Source organism: Aethalodelphis obliquidens, unplaced genomic scaffold (assembly GCF_003676395.1).
Source record: "Aethalodelphis obliquidens isolate GAN/ISIS:26980383/991018 unplaced genomic scaffold, ASM367639v1 scaffold33, whole genome shotgun sequence".
Taxonomy (NCBI): domain Eukaryota; kingdom Metazoa; phylum Chordata; class Mammalia; order Artiodactyla; family Delphinidae; genus Aethalodelphis; species Aethalodelphis obliquidens.
In genome coordinates this window covers 19,927,992-19,950,592 of record NW_020837977.1, presented here as the reverse complement: position 1 = coordinate 19,950,592, position 22,601 = coordinate 19,927,992, and the positions used below count along the sequence as shown (strand labels likewise).

The following is a 22,601-nucleotide window of genomic DNA, read 5'->3' as shown; positions in this document are numbered from 1 at the left end:
TCATTCAGGGAGCTTCAGTGATTAGTGAAAGTATTGGGGTCCCACCAGTTAATCCGTGAAGTATATTTTTCTCATTTTCTGCTAGGGGAAATTGAGATGCAACTCAGTGGACTAATTTGCCAATATTCTTATTTATTCAATGGCAGAGGCAGAAATAGGAGGCAGGCTATAATCTTTGTGACCAGTTTATTTTGTAAGAGGTTGTATGTAAGCAAATAAACTGTTCAAATACTTCACTTATCTTCATGAAAGGGTTTCCAGCAAATCAACCTGAAAAGTGGAAACAATGTAAAAATTGATCCGTGTTAGTGTATAAGCCCAGGTTTATATAAGGTTAGTCCTTTAGAATGATTCCATGTGGAGACTGTGTAGCACGTGTGGTTACATAGACTGCAGATTTCCTCTAAGGGCATTAACTCTAGTCAGCTAAAAATATCCAGCTGCCACGACGCATTTAAAGCAGAGAGTACAAATGTGTTCAAGACGTGCTTTAATTTGCGGTGCATGAAGCCATGGTTATGATGATCAGGGAGCAGAGAGAAATGTATGTCACTAACTCAAATTAGTTCTCATCTTCCATGGGTAGTTGAGCTTCTCTCTGCATATTTAAAATGTCTTCCTCACTCTTGAATATCAAAATTAAAGTTAAGAAAGTCACGTGAAGTCACAGTGTCCTTTTGGTGCTGTGCATATTTTTTCTTGTCACAAATTCAAAAAAACATTAGTTCAAAGAGACAGACAATCGTTGTCCCCTCTCAGGCTTTTCATGTATTTTTAAGAGCAAACAAAAAAGAATATTTGAACACTTTCCTGTAATCATTTGAAAGTGCTGGTCAAGGCTATCGGAACAAGTTTCTCTGAAAACATGAATAACGTGGTTGCAGAGAGCCGTAGGTGTGAAAGTCTCTGCCACGTGTCCGGTTCTGAAATCCGGACCAGTCTTATGGGACAGGAGAGTGACACAGGCTCCTGATGAAGCTGGGCCAGAGAAATGCCGCTTGGGGTGTCTTTGTTTGCAGAAATGAAGTCATGTGTAATATCCACAAACTCCTACTTACAAAATTCAGAAGAGACAAAAAAGCAATTTAATTGGAGAAAAATATATAAATGTACACTATTTACCTAGCATTTTGAATACTGAACTACACGATTTTTCTATTGCTTCAGAAATGGCTGGGATTTAAAGATAGTTTGTGCATTTTCTAAAGGGCACAGCGGAGTGCACTTCGTTGTGGGGCACCACAGAGGCATTTGGCTACTTTCCATTCATTTTGGGATTTTTATCCATTCCTCTCCATTAAGCTTGTATTGAAACATGCAAGAACTTGAAACAGGAAGGTAAAAGTAAATAATGAAAGCTGTAGGAAGCTGCTTTAAACTCAACAGCACTTTTGTAGACCATTTAGGACGGCATCACTGAATGTTCTCTAACGACAACAGAAACTCAGTAGAAGACCATAGAGATATTTAGGGTGGCCGTGGCGTTTTAAGGAGAGTCTAGTTGTTATTGAAATGCGAACATCCACATAAATTTCAAGCATGAGTATTTAGACGTGGAGAAGAACTACGAACCTCTCATCCGAAACCGACTTAGAGATGATGAGGAACAACTGGCTTAACAGCTGACTAAGCGCTTCAGCTCATGACAGCAAAAGATTGTACGTGGTGCTCGGTATCTGTGCGTGCGGTTTCTGTGTGATCTTTCCACTGTACATCAGGAATGCATTGAAAAATGTCAAGAGGAGTTGATGGTGGCCAAAATAATGGATAAACATCGATGTATAAGTTTATGGCACGCTGGAGAGAGAATCCCGCTCACAGGTCTTAGATATGCATCTCAAAGATTCTCCAAATGTACCTGAATCTCAAGATGCCTTGTAGTCATTCAAAGTTGTGTGTTGTCTGGGTTCCTCTGTAGTGTTCCATTTAAAAACAGATTTTTTTTAAAAGGGAAGTAAGCAAATATGAATTTGAAGCTGCATTTATGTTGTTTGAAAGAAGAGCTTTTGAACACATAACTGTTTCAAGTCGCAAACAGACAAATGAGACGATGGTCTGATCTAATTTGTTCTGACACCTCCGCAGGCAGAACGCTTTTCAAGTCATCGCCGTGGACGGGGTCTGCAGCGGGATCATCCAGTGCCTCTCTGCTGAGGACTGTGGCGAGTGGCTGCACGCCGTAGCGGCCAATATTTCCAGCCTCACGAAGCACAACGTAAGTAGTGATTCAGGGAGCTCCTGGCCGGTTCCTCGGCCTCGGTGAATTTCTGCAGTACATACATAACCTTGCATCAGCTGCGAATGGACCACTGCACACCCATCATAAACACTACTGTGCAGTGTTTAAAGAAAATCACTCTGTCCTGAGAGTTTTAGTCCAATGTATCAGCTCAACAGTATTGACACCTAAGTTTCCATTCACAGACATTGTGACATCTACATTAAATAACTGAAAATAGATATTTAGCGTGTGAGCACTAAAATATCTATTATCTGTATCTATACGTATCATCCATCTATCTATGTCTGTATATCTATCTATATATGCGTCTATCTAGATACCTTTACATCGCTTCTCCCTCTGGTTCCTCTGGAGATCCCCCAAATTTAGAGTATTAACTTGAAGCAAGTACTGTTTGTTACAACCCATGAATCTTAACCTTCACAAATCTATTCAAGTACGGGAGCTGGTTTAGGCTTTAGCTGGGACCCAGCCCCCTAACCCATGGCTCCTGCCACCTCTCTCCTTCCACGGGGCAAGGGCGTAGTATAAGTAAGGTGAGCGGGCTTCTGCGCAAGCACGGCTCTAAGGCGAGTCTCTCTGAAGCGTCATCTTCCATTGTTTAGTTTGGTGCCACCTTGGATAATGGTAAAATAAAATCAAAATAGTTTTGTCAGAATATTTTTAACCTTTATATTCAACGATCTAGAAAAAAGTTTTCAGACAGCAAATATAATTGCGTTGTTTTTTAGCCTTGGGTTTTGTGGGGGGTTTTGTCAGTCTGAAACCTCTTGTCCTTTTCGGTGATTCCAAATGATGACACCACCAGATCAGCAGACGCAGTCCTGGGTGGGCACTCTTGCCCCAACCAGATGTGCCCCGGAGATATCAGCCTGGATTATCCGGGAGGGTCCAGTGTAATCACTAGAGTCTTTAGAAGTGGAAGAGGTAGGAAAATGAGAGGAGTAGGGAGACGGCAGCATGGGGAGGGGGAGGGCTGACACTGCTGGCTCTGAGGATGGGGAGGGACCAGGACCCCAAGAGGGCAGGAGGCCAGGAGAAGCTGCCCACGACGAGGGGACACTGCCGCCCCGGGCAGAGACCATCCTGCCCTCCCCCTGGTCTCATTCCAGAGAGGCCCACTGAGGCTGCCGACCTACAGAGCTGCAGGATCACGGATTAGTGTTTCTTTTAAAGCACTGTTCGTGGTAATTTATTATTTCAGTAATAGAAAATGAATATAGCACCTATTTATCTTCAAAATAAATCCATTGAATTTTCTTCACTTAATCTAAATCTCATGGTTTAATCTGAAAATCATACTTTTTCACGTTTAACTTTTTCGGAATAACCATGAAATGCACTTGCATATAAGAGAAAACAACCTAATATTTGTATTATTAGGTTGTCCATGTGCAAAGCAGCCTACAATATTATTTGAATCCCTAGACCCTTTCAAAATAACTCATTTGTAATAATATCACAAGAAAAGTCCTCATAATTGCTGAGCTGAAGCCACCTGAACAGGGACTGTCTTTGGAGTGGGAAGGGTCTGTGTGTCTCAGTGCCTCGGTGGGCGGGGCAGGGCTGGGAGCCTTCAAATACCACAGAAAGGGGGAGGGATAAAGGGCAAGAATCAAGTGAAGGAAGATGGAAGTATAGCTCCGAACACGCTCCTGTTTGATCAAAGGGAACTGAAGCTGATGCTTTTGCAGAGGTATGGCTGCCATGGGGAAAGCATGGCTGCAGTGTCAGGGACTCGGTGTGGGGCCTTGGTCTCTACTCACCAGCTCTGGGACTGGGCTTCGTGGTCCCCTTCGTCAGCAGGCGCTGTTAGCTCCAGCCACCGTGAGGGTTAAGTGAAAAAGTGCTTTAGACATCCTGGCCCTTAAATGATGCTGAAACATTTGCGCGTTTTCTTCTCTCCAGCTGCACTCTACATTAAATGATTTAATCCATAAACCACCGATGAATGGCCGCATCGATTTCCTTATTGTATGTGAGGTGGCACACGTTTGCGTTGTCCAGTTGTCGTTTGAGATTCTCCGTCTTCTGAAAGATGGCTGTTTGGATAACAATGCTGATAAAACGGGACAAGATGAGTTAAATGTCTAGTAGTGACTAGACCATTAAGCAGCTATATTTCTGGCAGCCACAGATCTACCCCTCAGTTCCCTCATCTTTAAAAGAGACAGAGGGAAGACGATAGAAGACAAAGCTCTCTTTCAGCCAGCATTTCATGAATCTAACCTTTCCAGCCACTGTTTACCGCTCCAGCACTAAAATCAATCCTGAATAATAAGCAGAGAGAATCTCATGCAACGTTTCTACTAAGGTTACCTACTAACATAAAGGGATCTCTTCTAGTCTAAATTCTTCCATATATATCCTATGCATGCATTTCCTTTATTGGAATGGAGTATGCTGCTTGAAATGTATCACTTGTGTGTGTGTGTGTGCGCACGCAGACAGATATAAATATATATGTATATGTAATATGCCTCTATTCTTTTTTAAAAGATTTATTTATTTTATTTATTTTTGGCTGCGTGGGGTCTTAGTTGCGGCATGCAGGATACTTGTGGTGGCGCACGGGATCTTCATTGTGCTGCGTGGGCATCTCTCTAGTTGTGGCATGCGGGTTTTCTCTCTCTAGTTGTGGCTCCAGGGTGCGTGGGCTCTGTAGTTTGTGGCACGCGGGCTCTAGTTGAGGCGAATGAGCTCAGTAATTGTGGCGCATGCACGCGGGCTTAGTTGCCCTAAGGCACTTGGGATTTTAGTTCCCCAACCAGGGATCGAACCCATGTCCCCTGCATTGCAAGCTGATTCTTTACCACTGGACCACCAGGGGAGTCCCAATGCTTCTATTCTTAGTGGTTCAATGAAAATTACTGTGATCTTAAATAAGAATGATTGCATATATGAGATTTTCAAAATACATAATTCATATTTTATTATGTGAAAGAGAATAGATTCTTTTCCCCAAATGTTTGTATCAATTGAGAATGCTTTCAATGACAAACTAGAGAAACCCTAAATACTGATGAGTAAAGAGTTGGGTTTTTCCCCAAATGAAAAGCATTGTGGATGGTGGCATCTGCTGGAAGCCACCATCCACCCAGAACCCATCCTCTGCCTACACACATAAGGGCTGCAACAGTTCCAAACATCACTTCAGTGTTCAGAACAGGAAAGAAAGGGAAGAAGGATAAGTAGCGCCAGCTACATCTCTCCTCTTTCATCAAGATAAGAGAAAATTTCCCAGAAACCCTTTAGTGAACTAATAATGCTCACTTCTCCTCCTGAACTCAGCCCCATGACGATTCTGAGGGGTGGCTGGCTGGAGAGTGGGGGCGCTAGTCTCTGCCTTTTCTAGTGTTTGTAGTGGGAGAACCAAGAAAAGAAGATTGTGAATGGCTTCTGAGTCAGATAACCAACAATATCTACTACACTGCTTAATACTAAAAACATATTAATTCTAAAAATAATGCATGAACAACCAACACCCCTATGCTTTTTGTGGATTGATCACAGTCCTTCAGGATTCACACACACACACGCACGCACACACACACACACACACACACACACACATTTCGTCAGTCATTTGAGTTCCTGCAGGATGTATTTCAGCCATCTTCCTATATTTTACCCATTTACCTGCAGGAGCAAAACCCATTACTTGGGAGTCATATTTAATCCATAGAGTTCTGCTATTTTAGATGGCAAACACTTGCAAGTTGAGAAAAGGGAATTTTTTCCCATAATACTGTTGGTTGTGGAAAGCTAAAGAAGAAGCTTCTATCGTGTCTACCACATTAAAAAGACTCGACAAAGTTTGTAGGTGAATTGAAAGTCATGACAAAATAAAGCCTAGCAGAAAGGAGCTTTACCGAAAAGGAGCTGGAGTCTGTGATCAGGGGTTGCAGCGTGTGGTTCTGACAGGCATGGGTGCCACTTAAGGCGACGTTTTCTTCCTTTTTATAGCTGCTGAGTCCTCAGATGCACTTTCGCGTAGTGTGTTGCTTTCTGCATTGCTTCTCCTCACACACCAAAGTGCAAACTTCACACATGCAGATGCCACCCAGAAATGGGTTACAGAGGGTGGAGTCAGACAGCGGCAGAGTCAGTAGATCAAGTCAGAAGAAAGGCCGGGCAAGCTGGGCATTCTGTTGCGTGCATATGTGAACTAGCCAGCCTACTCTGTCTCTTAGAAAACTACTCACCAACAGTTAAAGTTCTTGTAGAATTCTTGATGCTGGAGAACATTAGCTGATGTTTACTTGCTCAATCCAGAACGTCTGCCTTGATGTCAACTGTAAAGCACGGTCGTAAGAAAACAGGCAGCTTTACTGACAGCTTCCCGGCCAGCCCTGGTCCGGTTGGGATCTACCCGCCTGGCCCCACCCCCGCCTCCCCTTTGGAGCATTCCCAGCCCCTAATGTTCCAGGGGCCTCAAAGCCACAGGCACCGCGCAGGGGCCCTTGCCCCGACACACCCACCCCTCCGCCACCCGTGCCCAGGCCTGGACTTCAACGTGGCCTTGGTCGTAATCATAGTGACAGGAGCTGACCGTCCTGGGCCCACAGCTGCTCCCAGGCCGACGGAAGCTCCACGGGAACGTAGGGTAATTCCTCCCCCGGGCATACCTTGTCCAGTGCGAGTCAGGTGGCAGAAGGAAGCAAGCTAACAGAGGACTTGCCCTTGCTCACTGGATGAACCATCTGGAAACGCAGTGACTGCACGAGGCTCTGAAGGCGGGTCACACCTGGTGAACAACCGACAGCGTTTGATGAGAAGCCCTGGGCAGCTCGGGCACATGGACCACTCGCCAGCCGATGCCTGCTTTCTGCTGCCGGCCTCCCTTCCCTTCACCTGTGACTCTGGCCTCCTGAGGACTGTACATCCTCTTCGGGCTCTGTTTCTCGGGAGGTGAGACCAAGGGCACCGAGCGGTCCACGTTCCGCCCAGGCGCGGACGTCATGTGGAAGAGAAGGGCACTAAGTACGCAGGTGAAAGGCCCCAGGACGTCACGCGAGAAATCACTGGGAGTTTGCAGTGGCTCCGTGGAACGTTTCTTAGAACTGCCGTCTTCGGAAACTGAGCTTAAGAGCCAGACCCGAGGGAGCAGAGGCAGCTGCAGGCCTCTCCCAAGGACCCAGGCCGGATTCTTACTGTGAACGCTGCACGTTCCCCTCCTTAGGAAGCCTGGCTAATAATTTGGCAATGATGGACCTATTCTCTCCACCTGTGACCAACACCGGCAGATAAAACACATCCCATCACTGCCTGCAACCCAGGGTCCCCGCTGCCTGCACACCCCACGTCCAGCCAGGGTCCCCGCTGCCTGCACACCCCACGTCCAGCCAGGGTCCCCGCTGCTCACATGTGCGCAGGCATTGTGCGACCTGCTCTAACACTCATGCCAAAGACATGCTTGTTTTGCCAACTCTACCAGAGGGTTCCTGAGGACAGGGATCTGGTACCCTTGGCATATTCCCTCCACGTCTGACATACAGTCATTTCTGGAGTTCAGTGAATTCATGGAAAAATAAGAGCTCTGAGCAAAGAACTAGACGTTTATAAATGGCTGCAACTTACTTTTAGCTTTTAGGCTTCTAATTCACAGTAAGATTGTGTGTGTGTGTGTGTGTGTGTGTGTGTGTATTATATATACTACGTATGATATATACCATATACATGCTAATCGTAAGGATGGCGACAGGTAAAATTGAAAAGTTCTTGTACTAGAAAAAATAAGAAAGTTCACTTGGGTATAACACTGGGTGGTCATCCTGATGGACTCTTAATAGACAGGTTTTTAAAAGCAACAAGGCAGGCAATTACATTGTACCCATGGGCCTGGGGAATAACCAAGGTGGCCAGGGCGTAGAATCCATAGTCTGAGAAAAATGGATGAAAAAATTGAGCTGAAATGTGGGCTCCTGACGCAGAGATCATCTTTGATTCTTCCCTTTCCTGGTGAAGGCAGTTTTACCAACAGCTGCAGAACGGATATATCGCCGTGATGCACCCACACTAACATCGTGTGTCATCAGGAGGACTTATATCTACGGAATAAAGATCTCTCCGGGTCCTTACACATCTGCTAACTAACATTGGCCACAAATCTCTAAGGAAATTGGGGGACCGTTCCTTGTTTCCATAAGAATTATTTCCTTGGATAAATCTTCAAAATTAATTTTCATGGGAAAATATACCTTGTGAGCAGGGTCCTGCAGCACCCATCCTGAGAGCACATCACTCATCAAAACTGACGTGTACGTGAGGTTGAAAAAGTGAAAGTAATAGAATTAGGATGCAATTTTTTAAATGTAAGCTCGTCACTTATCATTTCTTGTTTTGTTTTGTTTTGTTTTGTTTGTTTTTGCGGTACGCGGCCCTCTCACTGCTGTGGCCTCTCCCGTTGCGGAGCACAGGCTCCAGACGCGCAGGCTCAGCGGCCGTGGCTCACGGGCCCAGCCGCTCCGCGACATGTGGGATCTTCCCGGACCGGGGCACGAACCCGTGTCCCCTGCATTGGCAGGCGGACTCTCAACCACTGTGCCACCAGGGAAGCCCCTCGTCACTTATCTTTAAACATTTAATTGGAAAATAATCCCTAAAGACGTTTAATGTAGGAAGAGGAAAACATTTTAAAAGAATATTTGAATATCCTATGTATTTTTCTTTTTGTCTAAAGAGAATGTCAAAAGACAACATTACCGCTTTGGTTTCTGGATACAACTGGTGATGCTAAAATTGAATATACAAAATTAAGGAATTAAAAAATAAGAGTGATATTTAAAACAAATGGATGCTCCTATTACTCCAAATTTTATTTTTAATAAATTAAATCAAAACAGATCTTTATTAAAACCAGTTGTGTAATTATTCTCAGTTTAACAGACCTGCAATAACTAGACTTCCTTTAAGGGGTTTCCATCATTAACATTCAATTAAAGGTTTTCAAAGAAAAAGAGGGACACATATTATCATTCCCCCCAGCATTCAAAGTGAATATTATTCCTTAAAATACAGTTCATAGGGCTTCCCTGGTGGCGCAGTGGTTGAGAGTCCGCCTGCCGATGCAGGGGACACGGGTTCGTGCCCCGGTCCGGGAAGATCCCACATGCCGCGGAGCGGCTGGGCCCGTGAGCCATGGCCGCTGAGCCTGCGCGTCCGGAGCCTGTGCTCCGCAATGGGAGAGGCCACAGCAGTGAGAGGCCCGCGTACCGCAAAAAAAAAAAAAAAAAAATACAGTTCATAATATTTAAGCAGATGTTCACTTTTGATGTTGGGTAAATTATAAAGTAGTAGAATTATCATTTTATTTTCAGTGTGAGTGTAAGAAGTATAATCTGAAAAACACTTGTAATGTGAGTATTCAATGCCTTTATACGTGTCCTTCAAGTTTTTTAAGGGGAGTCGCAAATTTTAAATTTAATTTTAAATTTAAGTTCTAATGAAAATTCTCTAGTGAAAAAGCTACTGGATTTAAATTAACCTTTCAATAATATAAGAATATACTATTGCATATAATAGAGTTTTAAAATTTGTTTCTTTAAATAAGACTTCATTAATACCAAAGATTCCCATAAGAAAAAAAAATCACTAATGTAATAGAATAAAGTAGGAAGGCAAAATAAATGGTGAAAATGTTTGATAAAACAACATACATCTTTTTCTTAATATTATTTAACATCTACAAAAGTACGTAGATGGTATGCCAAAAGTACTTTTCTCAGTAATAAATTGTAAGAGCTTGAAAAAGAACTGTCTTTTCTATTCCATTTCATCCAAATGTGAAGATTCTTCTCACGTTGGGTTTTTGATGTGTTCTTTCCCTTAAAAAATTATTCAAACTTCTCTTCCTGCAAGAGTATATCTATATTAGTTCATTTTTATATCTACTGGGCATGTTGTTTCCTAGAAAATCAAACACTAAACCCTATTTGCCATTTGACTTAACAGAGTTGGTAAAAATATATCTTAAAATATGTGCTTTCATAATAATTTTAGACTTTAGGTATTTATTAAAGTTCAGAAGAGAATAAAAATGAAAATTTATTACAATAATTATGGTATATTTATTGCTAGTGTTCTTATTAGTGTATATGTTACATGTACATTAAAATGTGTGCTTTTGTTGACATATATAAAATAAAATTACCATCCTCTTGTGTAGATGGTATATTATCCTTTGTTGAGTTAACGTTTAATCATGGGCATTTTCCTAGCTACATTGAATGGACTAATAGGTATTTTGCTATTTGTTTAAATCATAAATAATGAATGGATTATTATTTGACATACACATCATTTAAAATATATCATTAATGTAATAGTGCCCTATGAATTTTCTGGCCTATTAATTTGTAAAAGATTGCTTATTGTATCTTAATATAGGTGTCTAGGAAAAGAATCAAAGATTCTACACGTTCTTTAGTCTCATAAACTAAGATTGATGTCTTAATCCAGCTAAATCAGGCGGGGCTGAACTTTCTGTAAGGCTCTGCTTCTGTTTCTTCTGCCCCAAAGGTGCAGCCCACTCTCCCCGCCCGCCCCAAGCCTGGGGGCTGAGAGCATGTCTGTTCCCGAACACATCTACGCCCGGGCTCTGACTTCTCCTGGCTTCTCTCTCAGCACAGATTTACAAAACTGGTCTGTTTTCAGAGGTTCTCAGATTAATTTTTTTAGCCTTTTGTCCTGTTCAGATTCAGACTGCAGCAACTGTCTTGAGGTGAAAAGCAGTGTTGCATTTGAAGCCTCACAGATCTCGCGTGTTGCCCCTGTAAACCCAGGAGAAGATACATGCTCTGCTCCTCTGTCTGTCCACATGCTCTCCGTCTGGGCATCTGTCCCCGAGCCTGCCTAGTGGCCCTGAGCTGTCAGCTCGTCATCTCATCTCCGGAATCGAAGCCATGCTCCCCCTAGTTACAGCGGGAGCTCTCAGAAGTCTTTAAACAAAGTGCTTTCACTAGGTTTATCTTTCCATCTCCGTGGCCCTCAGTAGGATGGTTGAGGTGCCTCAGGCCACCCCATCCCGTCTTACATACGTGTGCGTTAAGTATGAGTTGTACTGGGAGTTTGTGGGTGATACATCGTTTTCAAGTAATTAACCACCTTTTCCAGCTTTGTTCTCTATTCAAATTTAAAATACAATCTTTATCATTAACTCAGTAATATATATTTTAGATTCAATGTTTAAGTTTCTATCAGAAGTCATTGTCACAATTAGTTTGGCAGGGTAAAACCCTGTTTTAATGATTGTAATTCTGTAATGCATTCAAATAGCCCCCTGAGATTAACCTTAAACACCTTTGGGTGTATTTGACCTTTTATTCTTGATGGGCCCATAAAGGTCTAAAAATAGTTGCACTTAGAATAGCACCACCAAATAATATTTTAATTTGGAAGAAAGTTGACATTCAGCAATGGATCTATAATTTCATATTAGGTTGATTGTTATGAATTTTATTTTTATTAGGTTGATTAAAAAGCATTCTGTTTTCTCTTTTTTTTTCACATTTAGGAAGATTGTTGATTTGGATAAACGTATTTCATATTCAGACACCTTGAAATCACTAAGTCATTTTTAATCTAATTGTCTTGGGTATTTATAAAGTAGACTATCTTCCATTAATGCCATGCAAAGCTGTTCTTTCTAATACTTTTACATTCTATTTTTACATATTATCTTAAGTGTAATTTTTAATGTCACTGTTACACATTAATGATAAGGGTAATTCTCATAGTCTCTTGTTAAATGGATTTTATATGTTTAATTTTTAACCATGGTATTTGTTAATTTGATATAAATGCTGATTCTATATGATGTAAAAAAGCATTATTTTTTCTTTTACTTATTACATTTACTTTACCATTATTTTTATTACTTTGGGATTACATTTTTAGAAAAGATTTTGCATATCTTTGTAAGATTAAATTATTTTTCTCCTCAGCATAGCCATCCCATAGATGGGTTTCTATAAATCATGTCTGGTTCACAAATATGTCTTTGTGTTTAGTTCTCACTGTCTCTGAAAGTTAAAGTAAATGTCAAATTTACATATTGAGGTTTGTCATAACAATTAAATTTCCAGAATTGAATTTCTGATAAAAGTAGAACACTGTGTTATATTTTGGCATAGCAAGAATATGTCAGGTCTTAGTACCAACTGTTCCCTTTAGTCCAAAATATGTATTAATCTAATGATTGCCATTATTTTTGCATTTCTGTTGATTTTACTCACGTGGAAATCATTAGCAAAGTGGATAAATGGGGTTCTTTCAATCAATTACAAAGCTCTGAGATGATACTAAGAAAGAGGATTAAATCAGATGCTAGTTCAGAAGAATCAGGATCTCTGAGCCAGTTGTAGATTTCCGGGTCAGAAAGGCGGGCATCCCAGGGGCCCCAGGCAAGGGTGGCAGCAGAAGGAACAGAGGCCCCCTCCCCCTCCCACCCCCACCCCACGCTGTGATTCAGGGTGGGGCTTCGGAGGAGGTGGGGCCAACACAGGACACACCCCACAGGACAGCCGGCTGTGACTGACAGTGCTGGTCGGTCACGTGGGCACAGAGGGGAGATGAGGTGGAAAAGACCTTCTGCAGTCAAGGGTTCTGCAGCAAGGAACACAGCTGGACCCACACACAGGGCCCAAGAGAAGGTCACCGGCCACTTCTGCTTGGGTTTTCATGGCAGACCTGGTTCTTGGTTATGCAGTCCTCTGTGCACCTCAGGTAAACATACAAAAAAAGAAAGAAGACTCTTGCCAGGTGAAAAAGTGTGAGGGAGACAGAGGGAGCGAGGGCGGGTGGGAGTGAGGGAGCCAGCAGGTGGGCAGGGGGTGGGGGGTTGGTGAGAGCCAAGCCAGAGCCAGGCTATACCCCGAGTTCTGTACAGAGGGGACCCCGCCCCCCCTCACCCTGCAGAGACCACATCCCCGTAAACTCCCTGCGGAGACGTTCCTCCCGGGTGGCCAAGCGTCACCGTGGTCTCTGATGCTCTGACGTGTGTGGTCCCACTGGCGTCTCCAGCTCACAGCTCAGGAAGCTGCGTCTAGTCCTCCAGCGTTGCTGGGATTTTCTCACCAGCCTCGCAGGCAGGAGACATCTCGGAGCCTCTCCTGCAGATGGAAACACATCCTCTGCCTTCAGCTCTCCCGTCATTTGGAAACCACCCTTGACATGGGGATTCCATGAGCACCGGGGGAAGAGTCCAGAGCTCTCTCCACTGGGACCCCCAGACTGTGTTTTTCTGTGTCCAGTCCCTCAAGACTTGACCTAAGTCGACAAGTTGCAGGAGCCCAGATCCCTCGCCCCCCTCCCCCTCTGTATTTTTGTATCCACCGAGGAACTAGTCTTCCTCTGAGGTGAGAACTTGCTTTTAAATCATCAGCATTCTTTTCCTTCCCATTATGGTATAAACTCTAGGTATCGAAGCCATTACAATTACTATAGACATTCAAAGCTAGGAATTTAGATTTTTTTTTTTAGAAGTAACTTGCATTCAAGACTAAGCTAGAGGTCAAATACAAGAGTTTGACTCTGTTCTGAGATATTCTGTCTCTTCACTTGTTCAACAAATATTGATTTTGCCCCTACTAAGACCCAGGCCGACGTCTAGGTGCTAGAAGTGATGTATTTAATGACACAGACAGAAATCTATGACCTCGTGCTCTTGTTTTCTGGGGAATCATAATACAAAAATAAGTTAAAATAAAATAAACAGTATTAGATAATGCTAAGTGATAGAAGGAAAAAATCAGAAAAAGGCCTTTTATAGCGGTGCACCGCTTGACATCTCTACCTTGCTACCTCTAAGCAAGGGTTGTAAAGAAACCTCAAATTTCTTTCTTTCTTGTCCACACCGTGGTAACTTAAAAGAATTCATTTGTTTTCTTTTGATCCTTTCACCCATTTTAATGAAGAATTTTGTTCAGGTTACCGTTTTTAATCTCAATTTTAAATTGTTCAACATATTCTCTGGTTGGACTCTATGAACCCAGATTAGCCACATTGTTCCCACCCTAAAAACCTAGAGCTGTAGGTTACCAATGTGGTATGTGCGCGTGTGTTTGTGCTATAAATCAGAAAATATCTGTCTAGTTCATTTAGGTACTGTGATTTTCTATTTAGAAGGAGATGTTCCAGTATGATTCAGAAAAAAATAGAAATCGGAGCACTGTGTGTTATTTTCTTGAACTAACCTGGAGGAGCCCATTGAAGCAAATTTGATGGCAGAGGCTTGATCGTGAAAACCAGTCTCCATTGAATGTCGTTTTAAGTAAATACCGTGCCAAGAAGTGTCGTTTATTTACCTTCAGTCATACATGTTATGTCCTTCATAGAACGAAAATTACATGTTAGGGGAGCTAAAACATACACAGCTAGATAGTACTCACTCTAAGACAGTGGTCCACATAAAATGCTGGTAGGATTTTATAGCAATCCTTAAAAACTAGTAAAAAGCATAGTTCCACGAAGTGTTCAATATGAATTTTTTGACTGGTAGTGAAACATGCTTAGGGGTCTGCTCTTCTCTGCCCATCTCCAGACTATCCTGATTTTAGCTGAAGGCACCGATAGTTCTGGAGATTTCCTGCACTGATTCCTCACCAGAGCGAAAACTACTTGGAAATGATTGTAGCGATGTTAGAAGGATATGATATTTGTGCATGACCCTGCAGAGATCACACACCTATGCTCAAATTTTATTTTCTTTCACATTTTAAGTGACATATATCCTGCCAGTAAGTCTGTTCTCGTACATGAGCCATTTGTGCCTCCAACTTTGTGCCTCACGTTCATCAAATTTCCTCTTAATTCACGTTTATCAGTAAGACAAAGGGAAATAAAACTAAAAAAGGAAAACCAAAATAATTCAACAAAACATATTCTAAGTGAAAACAGTCTGTGTTTAGTCTGATGTAAGAGTATATCACACAGGGAGCATCATTTAAGCTTCTCTAGAAAACCAATGAAAAATAATAATTGGTTTTAATTAGTAAAAATTCTGTTGAACAAAGATTTTTTGTATTATAAGGTCATTTGTCTAAATCTGATACTCATTTTCATTTGGCTTTTAAAGTTTGTTTACATGACTTAATACAGAGGAAACTCTTTCTCTGAAGACTTATTTTAAATTCTTATGACCTGCCAATAAATTGTCTTAAAGTAAATGTTTATTTTATTTGAGGTCCTGACTAAAACTATTTCCGTACGTGTACATTATCCTTTAGTGTTTGAATATTCCATTTCTTCTGTTCTCTTAAGTGTTAAAACAGATCGAGTATAATATGATTTCAAAGTGAAAAAATAAATTATAAAAAGTTACTCTAGGGCCTTCCCTGGCGGTCCAGTGGTTGAGACTCTGTGCTTCCACTGCAGGGGGCACAGGTTCGATCCCTGGTTGGGGAACTAAGATCCCACGTGCCGCGCGGCAAAGGTACTCCTTATTCTCAGCAGATTCTCACTTAACATTTTATGGAAACATAGGCTTTTCATTTCTTATAAAGAGAAAATTGTTAGATGGAAATCTTTCCAAAATGTTTCTATATGAAATTTGGGATAATTTTGATAGTCAAAATACAAAAAAAGTTCGTAATTCGTGTTAGATATGCAATGATTTTAGTAAGTCAACGTAAGTATCAGTTTACATAAACTCACTAAAAATAGATTCTCATAAAATTTGGGAGATCTCGTGTTCTCACTTTTATTGTTTATTTATTATTACAGATTAGAAAAATCAACAGAAACTTCCCTGTAAACCAGCAGGTAAGATGGAGAAACACTCGCAAAGCCGAGTCGTAGGTTTCTTTCATTTTATCTATTACGTTAATAGAAGATAATCTTGATTGCATTTACTTTTATGTGGAAATAATTGGTACTGTCATTTGCCATCTTCAGGAAAATACATAATTTATTAGATTTCTTTCATATTATATAATATACCTGGTTTTTCTAGTCATACTAATAAGAAAAGCTTTTGAGCTAAGTGAATTAAGTCAAAACTATTTTGACAAAACAATTGTATTTATCTGAACCCAGTGCTGAAGAACTTTGACAGCTGTTTACATAAGACAGTTTTACTGTATCTTAAACATTTGGGAGACCTATGTTTAGTTGACCTAAAAGTTAAAGGGAATTTTCAAAATTGGCTGATGGTGTTGAAAATGAGGCTAAATTAATGTGTGGAATGAAAATAATGTCCGATTAACCAAGCTAAGAATTTAGTTGACTTATTGGACTAATAATTGATGTTAGAATAAAATAATTGATTATAAAAATAACTGGTTCCACTTACAATTTTATTTTGCTAAACTTAACTTTCATTGCTTCCGTAAACATAATATAAGCATTAATCAGAATAAGAAAAGGAAGCGCAGGTTCAGCTTGTGGACTCAGAGTCACCCTGTCTGGCACGTGTGACAGTGGTAGGGAACCCATGGCTGGACACAGACGTCTGACACTTGACATCAACCTCAGTTTGCAACCGCTGATCAAAATCTAAACACCTGCGATATTGATTCATAGATGGTACACCCGGTGCAAGTTAATTTCCATGGTAAAATTTTAAAAATAATCTTCAGCTTGTCAAAACAGGTTGCTTTTCTTATCTAAGCCTCAGCTCCCTCATCTGTGGCATTTGTGTAAGTCTAACTATCTCACATGTTTATTTTTGAAAAGTAAATGATAACATGTAAATTTCTTAATATATGCCATTATTTGCATTAGTGTATTAAGTGTTTAAGTGTGTTCTTTGCAGTAGAGAATTTATGTTCTGGTATAAGTTGTATCATTAACGACGCCCAGGCTGCCCGCAGAGCCACGTGTGACCGAGCTAGGAGTGATCAGAGCCTTGGAGAGCGCACTGCGCCTACAGCTCTGACCTGTCTTCCCCTTGGTGTGGCCCCGGGTACCCGGCACGCCTCCTCGGGCCCCGCATCTGAGCCAGCCGGTGCTCTGGGTAGACACACAGCAGTATGGGTGTGTTTGGGGCCTTGTTCATAGCACAGAGACCAGGCTCCAGCCCAGAGCATCTGATGCACTAGCTCCGGGATGATGCCTGGGAAACTGGCTTTGTTGCTCCCATCCCGTCCCAGGTGATTCTGAGGCTGGGAGTGCACAGGTGACATCTGGGAAAAACAGTTTAACAGTTTCGCAGGGCTAAAGCAGAGGGGAAAAGTCATTAAGGATAAGTTATTCAAATAGAAGCCTCAGCCGTGAGGGAAGAGTGCCAGGCCCAGGACTAGACAGGGTCGTTTCATAGTCACAGATCTATGAAAATGTAGACTTACTCATTTGGGGAATCCTTGTCAAAAATATGAATGAAGAATATTTCCTTAAAAATGACTCTAATGTTTGTGTTATCACTTCCCTTGCCCTTTAGACCCTAAACATGTGAAGTGTTTTTTGTTTTGTTTTGTTTTTTGCGGTTCGCGGGCCTCTCACTGTTGTGGCCTCTCCCGTTGCGGAGCACAGGCTCTGGACGCGCAGGCTCAGCGGCCATGGCTCACGGGCCCAGCCGCTCTGCGGCATGTGGGATCTTCCCGGACCGGGGCACGAACCCGCGTCCCCTGCATCGGCAGGCAGACTCTCAACCACTGCGCCACCAGGGAAGCCTGAAGTATTAATATTTAGTGTGATTTAATTACTGTGAATATTTCATAACCCTGACTACGCCAGAGCTATGCTTTATTTATGATGGCAACGACATGGAACACTTCCTACACACGCCCTTCAGTGACTTGGGACAGTCCTCACCACCTCTGCATGTATCTAGGTTTTGAATAACACGGAGCGAAGTCATAAGAATCTGAAAAAGCTTGCATATAGAACAAATCATAGTAAAACCTGTTTAATATTCTAACTCATACATAATAAACACAGATAAGCATAAGCATTTATGGGTTTTTATTTGCTAGCCTTTTAATGTTATTATTATTATAGTGAAATTTTATTTCATATATCTTAGTATCTCACAATTATGAAATTATAGTGAATTCTTCTTGGCACTTTAATAACTGAAAGCGGGAGTTAATAGACTTTTCCCTCCCTACCTTCCACCACGTTAATGAAGTCTTTCAGGAAATAGGATTAGTTTATAGTTCGACATTCATGTATATGTGTAACAGGAAAAACTCACCTGCGTAGTGTGAGAGCGATGCATTAGGAGATCAAGGTACATCCTCTACTTAAAATTTGAGCCGCGTTAAGGAATAAAAATGAAAATCATACATAATCTCATTTCTCATCCAGATTTAGCACTCAGACAGGACTCTTACCTTGGACTAGTTGCTTTCATCTCAAATTTCTTCCTAACTTAATTTCCATGTAGTGTTCTCTGAAGCTCAGATTTGATATAAATATGTATGTTTATACATACGCTTTTTATTAAATAACTCAGACATAATGTTAAAGTATTTAAGTCCCCTCATATCTGTGATACTCTAGGTCTCAAACAAAACCAAAAAGACATCATCCAAGATACATTAGAACAGAACTCTTCTGCTTCCTATGGGATTTGGTTTTGATTTTGTGCCGCCCGTGTGATACGTGTACCCCAACCATAGAAATTAAAATAAAAGCAAAACACAAAGGGATCTGGAACTGGAAAAAGTCACTGTGCGCAGCAGGGGCCAGTGCTGGGGACCAGCTCTTCAGGGACACCCTCACATTCCAGGGGCATGAGACTCTCAGTAAGACCACCTCACGGAAGAAGAGATTTTAATCAGACGTATAAACCATATGAGCAAATAAACCATTAGAAGGGAAAGCATAGTGTGGACATTAAAGAACAGTCCACAACTATTTTTACTTATCATGTGTTGTGTTTTTTTAAAAAATAAGGGAGTGGAAACTGTAAGTCCAGAACAGGAGATGGTGTCCAAAAATGTGGATTTGCAAAAGAACCCCACAGAAGTTCAAAAATGAGCAAAATATGAGTATATTTGACATTATAATCAATTAACCAATTGAATAATAGCACAGATACAAATGAAGATAAAATATGTAATTGGAAATAGCACATCTGAGAGTATCATCAGAATGCAGCACATACAGAAAGGGGTGAAACTATGAAAGATAAGGTAAGGGTTGAAGTTTAGAATGAGAAGCTCCAAAAAAGGGACGTTCTGCAGAAAGACTGGAAACGTGTGAGAGGCGGCGTGTGAAGAGAGACGGTGGCTAAGCGTTTCCATACGTCATGAGATAAGGAACCACGCCAGCCCCGGAGCCTGATGAGGACAACCAGAGCCACGCCCCTGAGCGACCCGAAGCAGCCTGCACGTCCCGTCAGTGCGATAGTGACCCGCCATCAAGAGGGTGAGCTGCCTCACCTGGCACCTGTCTAGAAGACTCTCCACGAAAGTTCATTAGGTGCCAATGGCAAAGTGAAGAGCAGGGAATAAGTAGCCGCTATCTTTAATAAAGGGTGAAACATACACGTTATTGTACAAGAATACAGCACCTCAAGAAGATGCGCAAGAACCTGGTAAAGCGTCTGTCTGTAAACCTAAGTTGGACACACAGTGACACTGCCCACCACACCGTCTGTGAGGATGTCTGTGACATTGAATGGGATCTGTTGTCTGCGCCTCGTTGTATGAATATGACTCGTCCTCTGTGTTAACTGAGCACGAAGCCAAGACTCCTAACCTTCTCTACAAGGGTGTCCAGGAGGGCATCAGAGCAGTGAGTCATGGTCAGTGACTCCAGGCCCCCGTGAGGGTCTCAGTTGCATACGGAGATGCGGGTAACTTGGATCAGATGTGGCTCATAAGTGCAAGTGACGTAGGCTCAGAACTCACTTTCTGGAGAGGTTGAAACAACAGTGAGCGTGATGTCGGAAAGCCTAGTGCAGAGGAAGAAAACACTGGCAGGATTGCTCAGGCTTCCGAGGCTGCTCTTGAGCATTTAATACAGGGAAGGGGCCTGTTCCAAAACTGGGGAAACGGGAGCCATGTCTTCATCAAAATTCAGGTGCAAGATGAGTCTAGGGTGGGTGTTCGGTGGTAATGAGAGAACCATTGCAAAGTCTCAGGCCACTCTCAAGGTGTTGGTCTAGCGTGATTCCAATGTGTGCTTTCTGAGTCTGGAAGCGTTAAGAAAGGCTTGGCTGAAGCTAAGCCTGTGGTGAGGGCAGAACTGCAGGGCAGTGTGGACGGCTCACGATGTCCTGAGTTTATGTTGCCTTGATTTTGAGATTTAGAACAGACGAAAGGAGTCTCTTGCAACAAAAGAAAAGAATAACTTCCCTGAGCTCTTGCATTCATTACCGAGAATGTATCCCTTGTAGAGGACATTGATAAATTGCAATATGTATTTGAAAATGCAAATGGAATAGTGTGAATTCAATTGCTTATGATTTCATTATGGTCAGGCAAATACATAAGAAGACAGAAAATGTACAAAGCTAAATTTTAGCTATATTCTCCATATCTTAATGAATTGGTGAATACAGATATTTTGTGAAGCACAGATATCATCAATTAGATTTAATTGATGTATTAATGTTTATAAAAACCTTTAATACATTTAAATCTTCAGACATTCTCATATAATACTCTTGGTGAGAGTATGAATGGTTACAAAATTTTTGGAGGGCAGTTTTATATTAAGTACCAAAATTTAAATTGCACATTTCATTGGGCTCAACGTTCTTTTTTAAAGGATGTTAGCAGAAAAAAATTTACATGTAATAGAAAGATAAAGACAATTGTCCCACCAATATAGAAATGATTACATAAATTTGTTACAGTCACTCTGTAGATTATAATACCACTATACTCAAATAGGTCTACATGTACAGAAATTAAGTTCAAAAAAAAAACACTCACCCACACGATGAATCCATCTGTTGGGGCTTTTTTAGGCCTATGTGCAAACATTTCTTTTAAAGGTTTAGGATGATTTCTACGAGATGGTTACCCCCGAATGTCTCCAGAGAAGGGTGAAGATCTAGAGGAGAGTGAAGATCCAATTTTCATGTTTTATTTTACATATTCTGTATGTTTGACTTATTTTTAATGAACATTTGTATAGATATTATTTATTAACTTAAAAGTAGATATTATTTATTAACATTAAAAACTTGAAGGACTTCCCTGGTGGCACAGTGGTTAAGAAACCGCCTGCCGATGCAGGGGACACGGGTTCGAGCCCTGTTCTAGGAAGATCCCACATGCCACAGAGCAACTAAGCCTGTGCGCCACAACTACTGAGCCTGCACTCTAGAGCTCGCGAGCCACAATTACTGAGCCCACGTGCCACAACTACTGAGCCCACGTGCCACAACTACTGAAGCCCGTGTGCCTAGAGCCCGTGCTCCTCAACAAGAGAAGCCACCACAATGAGAAGCCCACGCACTGCAACAAAGAGTAGCCCCCGCTCACCACAACTAGAGAAAGCCCACACACAGCAATGAAGACCCAATGCAGCCAAAAATAAAATTAAAATTTTCTTTTAAGTTCTAAAAATAATTTTTAAAATAAGACAAAAATAATCACGTTACATATAACTTATTACACAAAAATAAGAAAATCTAGATGATTTTTTGTTACATAGCAATTCTTACAGTTCTAAGTAAATTTTGTCTTAATTATATTTTGAAAAAATGCCAATATAGTTCTGAAATACTACAGAAAAGCAGCACTTGATGTTATTGAATTTGAAGGAGATCCATTCTCTCTAGATTAGAATGCCTACAATTCTCACGCCATTTGCATAGCAAGGAATCAAGAAAATGTTTTTTCACCAAATGTGGAGACTTTTCTGGTTCATTAACTTTGATTTCATCCTCAAAAATGAGTTATAAATCTAGAGGGAGAATTAGTTTGTCAAGCCAGCCTCAAAGTATATTCTAACAAATTGACATATAGTAGAACGTCATGACAACACATGTAGTTATTTTTCACTATGCAATGAGCAATGACCTATACTGAAATTTGCATTTTAATTACATGATCCTACCTACTGAGGCATGAGTTAATTTTTATCACAGTTTAAACAACAGGCAGATTTAGGAGAATAAATAAAATGGACATGCTTAATATGGATTTGTTGTAATGACAGAAACTAAGGTTTTTTAAATGAAAATGATTTGTATTTCTTACACGCTGTATAATAGTATATTTTGTTCCATGAGCAAAACAATAAATGCAGTACATGTTTCAAAGCATATGCAAAATATAACAAAAAATTAGTACTTAATAAAAAGCTTAAAGGATTATGGTAATGTAATGTTTAAAGATAAATAGAGATGTTGGGGAGAAGTTTTCCTCTAGATAAAATGATGTAGTATATTTAGAAGTTAATAAATATTCAATATTCTATGATAATACATTAGAAGGAAAGGGGATCTGGAATAGATGTA

At 41.2% G+C, this 22,601-nt stretch overlaps 1 protein-coding gene across 2 annotated transcripts in view; it reads left to right on the top strand.

The window, feature by feature from the left end:
- The window catches only part of SNTG1 (syntrophin gamma 1), a 202,035-nt gene that overhangs the window by 93,014 nt on the left and 86,420 nt on the right, over positions 1-22,601 (top strand). For both annotated transcript variants that reach the window (XM_027127875.1, XM_027127874.1), the window contains exons 10-11: positions 2,086-2,215; positions 15,965-16,003. In XM_027127875.1, coding sequence (XP_026983676.1) covers positions 2,086-2,215; positions 15,965-16,003 — 169 coding nt within the window. The remainder of the gene's footprint in view (positions 1-2,085; positions 2,216-15,964; positions 16,004-22,601) is intronic.